Genomic DNA, 9,362 nt, shown 5'->3' on the forward strand with positions numbered 1-9,362 from the left:
GGAGAAATAGCACTTTCTTATTGTACTGTCCCAAATATATGTGTATTTTTTTAATTTTCTGATTTGCACTGAAGACATGTGCGTGGTCTTTACACAAAGACCTTCAAATAAAGCTAGGTGAATTCTCAAGGTACTCAGACCTGTTAAAACGTTAGCTAGCCAGCTAAAAGCATAAACATCAGTTCCACCAACAGTCAGCAGCCATGTTCAGTCAAAACAAGTGTAATAAATCCTCAGACAAAACAGCTACAAGAAATATACAGTGCAGTAAAAGACCCTCATTCTTTTTTTCTGTTCTCCAGACAGAAACTGAGCTTATACACCATCACCCACTCTACACTCATTTGAAACTATTGCTGCAGTTCAATAATAACTCCCATTCACTGCCTCAGCTATAGCCTAATCCTTAATACTTCAAAAAGCAATCTACCATATGTTAAAGTCAATCAGTATAATTTATTTCCCATTAATTTGCTGATACAGGCATTGAAATGGCCACTTTCAACCATGCTCTGCGGCATGTGCTTGTTGTTAAGCCTTTAAACATTTCATTTGCATTCATGATGTATGTTGCCAGGCGCATTTTGTCCTGTACATTTGTGTAGCATAAGTAATTGGCCAGCTGGCCGAGCTGTCGATATTAGTTTTAATGAGCAGGACAAAGAGGTCCAACATGCATACCAACATATACACTGCCAGTTAGGTAACAGAGGCAAGCGCAAATTTATTTTAATGCCATTCAAGACAGCACATGCTGAAAAGACTCAGCCAAGCAGAGGTCAACCAGGGGCCGCTGAAAATGCTTACTCTTTCCCAAATAGATCCTTAGACTGATGAAAGGATTTTTGGTTCACTCCTTCTCCCCGAGAGATCCATTCTCCTCACCTTGAACTCTTCCTCTTCAAATGGGAACGCTGCTAACCTTTTGAACCAGCACTTCCTCTACAAATCTACACGCCAAGGGGCCCCTTTTCCACAGTTCGCTCTTACTCTAGCATGTCTGAAAAGGAAACCTGAAACACTTCAAAACATGACAAATCTGAGCAGGCAGACTGGGTGGGGTTAAAACATGCAAGTACTACTGGTGACGTACACGTACAAAAAAATCACTGTGGAATAACCGTAAATGTGCTAAAGGGTGTGGAAGACTTGTAATCAGCTTCATTCATCTGACAGTCATTTCAAATGAACTGATGACAAATAAGTATGACAGCATGTGCCTTAACATTATCTTTCTATCTTTAGATGAAGAGGTCCATAACCAGACTCCTCTATGTCCAGTTAAGGGCCTCTAATACACAATCTCAGCATGGCTGTAAAGATGAATTTCATTTATGATGGAGAAGAACATCAGAACCTCAGCAACTTCTCATTTCAGTGAAATATGATTTGGACAGTTAGAAGTTATTTCCCTAAGCTAAACAAAATATGGATGTCATGAAAAGGAAGGAGATGGAATTGTTTTTAAGAATGAGAAAGTGAACAGCACAATATATCAAAAAGAAGAGGAAGGAACATTTTTTGTCTTCTCTTCCACTCATCATTTCCTACACTGTTGTGGGCCTCAAGAACTATCAAAAACTTTTTAGTGAAGTGAGCATCACGTGTCCCTAGAAACTATTTGTCAACTAGTGTTCTGAAGTGTTTGGTGGAAAAAGCAGACTGTGAGGTACCGATGACTAGTGGCTGTTTTCTAAAAAAAATCCTACTGAGGTGGATTCCCAGCAGCAAGAATTCCCAGAAGACAATCATCTTTTCTGTCTCCTGAGACTATGAATACACCATTTGAATATCTTTCCAAGCAGGCAACTGAATGGCCTGATAAGACCTGTAGGTTTGAACACGATTGCCAGGCACATCCATCCACCCCCTCCCCTTCACAGGGTTACGTGTACGCTTAACGACATGACATTTTCTTTCCAAGAAGTGAGATTATCACCATGATCTACTGAACTGATTCTGAAATTTCCCATATTCAAGAAATCATTTCTTGAGTACAAACTCAAAATTGTTCCACCCCCTAATGAGCCCCCCCACACACACACACAGAACTGTGACATTTTGACACCAAATTAGCAACGGTTCATCTTTGCTATGGTGCTGTGAACCTGTCATTGCACTTCTTTAAAACTTAAAAACTGTGATGATTCTCAGCAAAGTTTATTTTTTATGCATTTTCCATTATTTTAAACCAAATTAATTCATGTTTATCTTTTAGTTCAGTTTTTTCTCAACTCTGTTCTCTATTTCATACAAACTGGGAGTGTCTCATATGCACATTTTCACACAGCTTGGCTGATTGCACTAAAGCCCCGCCTATCTTTGTTTTAAACTTTTGTGTGTAAAGGACAGCCAGTGGGATGGAAGCTTGCTTTAAAACAGGGGAAATAATGCTAAAACAATGTTTCAGGCTCAGTACAACCCTCAGTTCATCCTAAATTGTACTAAGCTGGAAATAAGAGATGAATGTGGACTGGACTACATCTTTAAAAACAAGCGTGAATTTGATGCCAACTCCAGCAGCTGGGTGCCAAAACTCATCACGCTCAAAAAGAAATCTAAATTTTGTCATTAATTAATTCCAACAAACATGTTTTTCTAGGTCTGAGAAAATGGCTAACATTTCTTAGACTAAATAGAGATTGTAAATGTCTCACACAATTGTTTCAGCTGCTGAACGTCCAGTTGGGTGCATCAATTAAGCATTTAACAGCATTATATTCTTCACTTTAAGCTCATTTAGCAGTTTTAATTCCAGTTAGGAATCTATTTGAAAATCCATATTCAATGAAGGTCACCTACTTGATGTAGAGCACAAAGCACATGGCTGAAATTATTTGCCTATCTGACCTCCGTCTGCCTTAAGAATCACATCAAGTCTCATTTGAGACAAAAATTAGTCTGCAAATGAGCCGCTATTTGCTTATCATGAAATTCCAACAGCTCTAATAAGTCTTTCTTTTAAGCATTACATCCAGCGGTACATCCTCTCTCTTCATATTCCAGCAATTGGAAGCTGACTAGCTGCACTTCTGGAAGTGTTTTCCTTGAGTAGAAATGTGGAAAACCCAGCTGCCAAGCCACAGTCACCATGGCCAATCTGGTGCAGACCTAAAGTACAAATGGAAAAAAACAGTTCCAACTTTTGACACCACATGCTGTAGACTCAGGATACACTGTACTTTATAACTCAACAATAACATTTCAACCAACTCAGAGAAATGACAGGGTGCAAGGGGACAGAGATGAGATATTACAATTCATGATCAGTGCATTAATTCCCAGAGGGCCAGTAAGTTACCTCAGCTTAAGCATCTGGACAAATGAACCGGGAAAGAACCACATGGTTCACACTGACACAGGGATAGATAATCTTAAGCAGCACACAAAGCGTGTGAGGAGATTTTCCACTGATCCTAAATGCAAAGCACACAATCGTATTCCCATTTTCCTTGGCGAGAGTACAGGAAAAGTATGCCCGCCATGAAAGCTCCATTCACTTTATGTTTGCAACAACACAGAGGTACAGTGTGGATTTATTTGAATCATTAAACAGTCACAAAAACAAGCTTCATTTGTATGTCTTTACAGTGTGTTTGCACATTTTGAAAGCCATGAACAGAAGAAGTTTATGAATGTCTTGTTTTGTTTTGTTTTTTTGCCATATATGAGTTTAGGTTCATTTAGGTTTGGGTAAACAAACACCCAAGTTTTATTTTGAATATTTGCTGTTTTGTTTTTCCCCTGCTTTTCTGGACTTTGATGAACGGTTTTCCTAAGACAATTTACACTTTCCTGTAGGGTTAGGATTAGAACTAGGGTTAGGGATGAAGGGGGACTTAGACCACGAGCATATCAAAAACAGATCAAATGGATGAATCTCCTTTGCAAGGTTACACACCCAACAAGAAAAACACAGTCACATGAAGAAGAAAGTTTACACAGGAGTCTGCATAGTCCGCAGAAACCTAAGCATACTGTTACTGCTTCCATTTCTCAACATGACTGAAATGCTGTATCAGGACCATAAGAGAGCTGTGCATGTACAAATCCCTGCAAATGTCAGTGAACTGAAGCAACATGGCAAAAACAAGATTGCTCCATAGTGAGGTGAGAAAATGATACAGAATAATGGGATATACTATATTTTTCACAGGACGACACAGAGTAGGCTAAAAACTTTCTTTTTCACTTGATTGTCACTCCCCCCCCAAACCACCCTTTATTTAAAGGCCTGATTTCATCCCACAGGAAACCGTCAGCCTGTTACAGCCTGCAGAATACTCATTCCTGTAGTGGGTTTGCCATTCTGCATCAAAAATGCGTTGTAACTAACGACACTGCTTGTTGTAGTAGTGAAACTAAATCACTATGACACACAATCGTTCACAATTTAGAGCATCTCAAGAACCCCTGTTATAGCTGCTGACAGTAATTGTGGTAATAATAGGAAGAGACGAGGTGAGCACCAGCATAATAATCCCCTGCAGCCTTTCCCTGCCACATGTTATTGGGCTTTATGGCAGCCTGTTGACACCAATCCTAGAGACTCAGTGGACCAATGCTGGGCAGGCATAAACAGGCTGTAATCTCTATGGCGGACTGGCTGGAACCATACGTCTTATCACTGGGCATTTGTGAGGTGGAGAATTGTGCGTATACAAAGACTCGTACTTTCTCGTCTAAACTGTAATGCCCACATCCTCAGGTATAACGTAGAGCCAATCAATTAGTAACACAACAATCAGAAGCGCACGGCCACCATAAGGCCATTTGTGTGCCTGTTCTCTAGAACCACGCAGGGGTCAAAAGTCACGAGTGGTCGTCAAGCACGGCAATAAAAAAGACAACAAGAATGGGAAGTTGTGGTGGTTCCAAAACACGACGGCTTGGACTTGAACAAGTTTGGGCTGAAGTGTTCCCTTCACAGTGAGCCTGCACCAGTTTGGAGGGAAAGGCCTGTCTCACCCTGTGCATCACGCTCCACCACTGAAGGACATCTTGTGTGCATAAACTGGCAGACCACATGCTTTGACCAAATGGTCAATGACACTCTGCGAATGAGAAAGGTTGGACTGCGCATGTGCAAAAAAGTAAAGAGTAACTGTAATCTGAAAAATCTCTCAACATTTCTGTTCAGGATTCTTTGAGTGACGTCACTCTAGCATTCTTGCTGCATATAATTCACTTGACCAAACACAAAGAGGGCAACTCAAATTTGAAGATGAGAACAAATGTGGCTCTGATGACTCCAATCAGAATCATTATCCTGGAGTGGAGTCTCCTTGGAGTGATAATGACTGATGGGCCAGCAGAGTGAGCCTCTGTCCGGGCCCATACCTAATGCCTTTCAAATCATATGCAAGATGAGTCATCAGGAGCTTGTCAAAGCTTCCTGGCTCCTTTTCACCTCCTTTGATTCGTCCTCCTTTTGATGAGCCTGTGATTTATCGAGCACTCGCTGATGTAGTTTGCATTAAAAAACAGCCTAAACCCTTCTGCGTGCTTCACTCTTGGAGTGATTTCTTCTCAGAACACTTATGGCACCATCCGCTTTATTTTCTGCACCCGAGCTGCAGATTCAAAGCAGGCAGGAAATGTCTTCCTAAACGTTGGACGAGGCAACAAATTTCCTGTTTAGCAACAGCTGTGATGCACCGAATCTAAACCCTAAAAAAAGTGTAGAGTCACAAACACTCTCATGAGTGCAACACAACGGCAGAGCTCAACCCATTTTAATTCATAACCCTAGAGGATTTCATCATTGTAGAATTATCTGATACCAAGCAGCTTAATGCTGCATAATCTACCCAACCTGAAAATCCTGCCCCTGAGGACAGAAACCAAGAACCGAAAAAACAGTTCTGGCCTCAGAGCCTGAAAGCCCTGGATGTGGGCTGTCAGGCTACAAACAGGGGGAAAAATCACACAAGTTAGACGTAATCCTGTGCTGCGGGCCAAAGCAGGATGAATTAATATTGAATTAATATTATTAAACCGTATTAAGACATGCAAGCCAATGAGTACTGGTACAAGGCAGAGGGCAGCGACTGCTGAGGACCCTCCATCTCATTTGCAGTAATGGTTAGTATGGCACAGAAGTCTGTCCACTTTGTACGCTGAATGCTGTCTAGGTCAGCAGAGAGAAGCCTGATGTAATGAACTATTCCTGGGTCTGTTTAAATGATCAATAGGAATTCATCACACGGACGCCTGCGCTCAGCAAAAGTAGAACCGGGATGCAGCAGAGTTAAAGACAACACCAAAGAGAAAAAACATCAACAACAAGTGCACAACCCCTGGTTTGCAAGGCTGCTCGGAGGACACGTCTGCCTCTGCATAGAGGGAGAGGAGATGGGGGGGGGGGGGGGGGGGGGGGGAGAGAGAGATAAAGGACAACAACAGTCCAGGCGCTGTCTGAGAAGTTGGACTGTCCCTTCAACCCCAGTTTGCTACAGCGAGCAAACATCAGCTGCCATGACATCAGACTATTCGAGAGAGATGGGAAGAGGGAGTGATGAGCGAGGGTGGAAGTGGCGGGGCGTAGGGTGGGGGGTGGGCACAGTGCATTTGCAGCTGCTGCAGTCATCCCTGCCAGACACCTGCTCAGGCAGCGGGTGTAAACAAGATCATGCGTAGCCCCGCAAGCGCTCTCTTTCTCCGTCTCTGCTCTCACCTCACACACACTCCAAAGATTAGAAAAGAAGAAAAAGCAGTCCCAGCTAGGCCGATATGCAGGTATGACATGACAGAAAATGAAAATAACAGAAGCACGAGGAGAAGCAGCCCTACCGGCAGGGAGAGACAGCGAGCAGCCCGGCATATGGTCGACACTGGCAGCGTGAAGGCAGGGGACCATCCGTCCACATTCACCTCCAGCTTCAGAGAGAGAGAGAGACAGCTCGGGCCCTGCTGTACTCTGAGTCCCCTCAACACCACCACCACTTTCTGTCACTCTCTCAGCATAGCCCCTCCTCTATTCCCTTTCTCTAACTCTCTGTTTCTCTCTCTCTAACCCCCACTCACTCCCTCCCTCTCAGTGGAGTTGTGTGTCCAGCCTGACGCAGCCCGGCAAGTCCTTGCCGCTCGCTGGCAGCACAGCAAGGTCAAGGTTTTTCTCTGCACCTAGTCCTTCACAGAGAGCGAGGGAGAGGGAGGCAGCACTGAGACCTGAGTGCGTGCAGCCTTTTCATGCACCGGCTTATTCTCCCCTCTGGGCAAATGTGCGGTAATTAATGAGATGAACTGCTCCGAGTTTGATTGCAGGGAAACATGCAGACAGCAAAGTGGGAAATAAAGAGGCGTAAACATCAGTGATTCTTCTGGGAAAATGGGGAATTTTATCCCTATGACTGAACAAGAAATGATCTGTTTTTGCTGAGTAAGCCTCTGAGTTTGATATTGTGAATTATCTGATAGCTTGCTTGGAGAAAAAAAGTGTATATTTACTCCATTGAGCCCAAACAAAAAAAATATTACCTCCATGTTGTATGTGGGATCAATCAGCAGGTATAAAGATATGTTTGAAAAAGGCAGGACCCAAACTGCAAAGTTCACATGATGGTAACTCGACAGTAGAGAGACCACATTCTGACGGTGGTGTGACTTACCATCAACAGCAGCAGGATGTTGGAGGAAGTGTTGGAATAAGTCTCATCCCATTCTAAGTCACAGCTTACATGACCTATAGGATGTTCTGCTAATGTCTTGGCACCAGATAGATAGAGGAATCTTCGAGGCCTGGACTCTAGGAGACCTGTGATCGGTTAGAGGTAATTTGGCTGCATGCAAAGACTGACAGCATATTAGCTACTCAGGTGGTCAGGATGCTTTGGCACTAGGGGTGGGTTTTTATAATCGAGTTATCGATTAAAATCGATTCTGGCTTGGATAACGTAAAATCGATTCATTAAAATCCTGAATCAATTTTTTAATATAAATTTATTTTGCCCGAAATGCCAGAATCTCAGGTGAAATCTCACAAAATTTCAACAACCACCAAACAGCTAAGACAGTAAATGAGAACACGGATTCTGCACAAAGACAAAACCCGCGGATCAGAATCAGTTAGATGTCGCCTTTCTCACAGTCGGGGCTGAAAGCTGACAGCTCGCTGATTCTGATCTGTCGGCGGCTCCGCGCTTTGTGTTCACGCCCTTTTTGCGCTGATTCTAAAGCTGTTAGTTTGATGTCTCTCCAAACAATATTGACCGAACCAGCAGCAAAAGAAGATCCAAACTAGGCTTCACATAAACATCGTCATGAATTCACTCTGACATTTGCTGTTTTGCTTCGACCACGATGCACAGCTCTCTCTCTCTCTCTCTCTGTACTGTTTTCTTTATTATTCGCTTGCTTGTTACGCACAAGTCTACCGTTGTTTACAGCGCTGTCGGCCGACATTTTTTTTCCCGTTTTATATACTTCCAAAAAGAAAACCTAATTTCTGCCGTTCAATACTGAACAAATTTAAACTTTTTAAAATTATGCAAAATGCAAAACGCTTAGCTGTGTCTCTAATAAAACCGCTGTAACTTCAGAGGTAATGTTCATGTGTTGATTAATGGTTTTCTTTTGTTTTTGATGTACTGCAGAATATTTTTATAAAATCCCAGAACAGGAAAATCACCTTCATGTTTTTCTGCGTTTTATCTTCAGCTACTTTGACACAAAGGCCTCTGCTGTGACGCTCACACCTTTGATAAAGTCTGGAAAGTGTCAGCTTCCTTTTTCTAGATACAAAAATATGTAAATGTACTGATCTGAATTATAATATTTCTGGCTGTCAAAATTTTCCAGATTCAAATCAAAGTGAATCGAATCGAATTGAATCGATTCTAGAAATCAGTGACGATACCCATCCCTATTTGGCACATTGGTAACCTTTTGTGATTTGACCAATTTTAAATGCTTTTATTAAAGAACTTTGACTATTTGTGGATTGGAATGAAGCGGTATTTAAAAAGCCATATTACCTTTTTCACATGCATTTGTGAATCCACGCACTTAAACAATTTATCTACCTTGTATTACACTCATGGCAAATTTTGAATTACCAGATAACGTAACAACTTAACTGTTGAAACTCACAGAGAAACACACAGAAAGGCCCTCACCTACCAGGAGGTTTGAACCAGCTGCCTTCTAGCTGTGAGATAATGCTACTTTTTGGATAATAACCCAAAGTATCTGAATTGAAAACACCTCCAAATCATTACTAAAGCTAAGTACTACCATTAGTACTGACTTTGAGCTCTACTTGGTTTCTATGCTTAGCTGAAACCCATTACTACAACACCACCACCATCAACAACAATAACACAGCAGCATGGCATTAAGCCAATGGTCTAAATTTAGCTAAA

At 42.1% G+C, this 9,362-nt stretch overlaps 1 protein-coding gene across 9 annotated transcripts in view; it reads right to left on the reverse strand.

Annotated features, from left to right (window-relative positions):
* iqsec1b (IQ motif and Sec7 domain ArfGEF 1b) overlaps positions 1–9,362 on the reverse strand; it is a 261,941-nt gene that overhangs the window by 36,300 nt on the left and 216,279 nt on the right. The window contains exon 1 of one of the 9 annotated variants that reach the window (XM_085161066.1): positions 6,793–8,728. The exons of the other annotated variants lie outside the window; for them this stretch is intronic. Coding sequence (XP_085017192.1) covers positions 6,793–6,869 — 77 coding nt within the window. The 5' untranslated portion in view covers positions 6,870–8,728. Of the gene's footprint in view, positions 1–6,792; positions 8,729–9,362 lie in introns of those variants that run through there. 9 annotated transcript variants of the gene reach the window in all.

Source organism: Neolamprologus multifasciatus, chromosome 5, assembly GCF_963576455.1.
Source record: "Neolamprologus multifasciatus chromosome 5, fNeoMul1.2, whole genome shotgun sequence".
Taxonomy (NCBI): Eukaryota; Metazoa; Chordata; class Actinopteri; order Cichliformes; family Cichlidae; genus Neolamprologus; species Neolamprologus multifasciatus.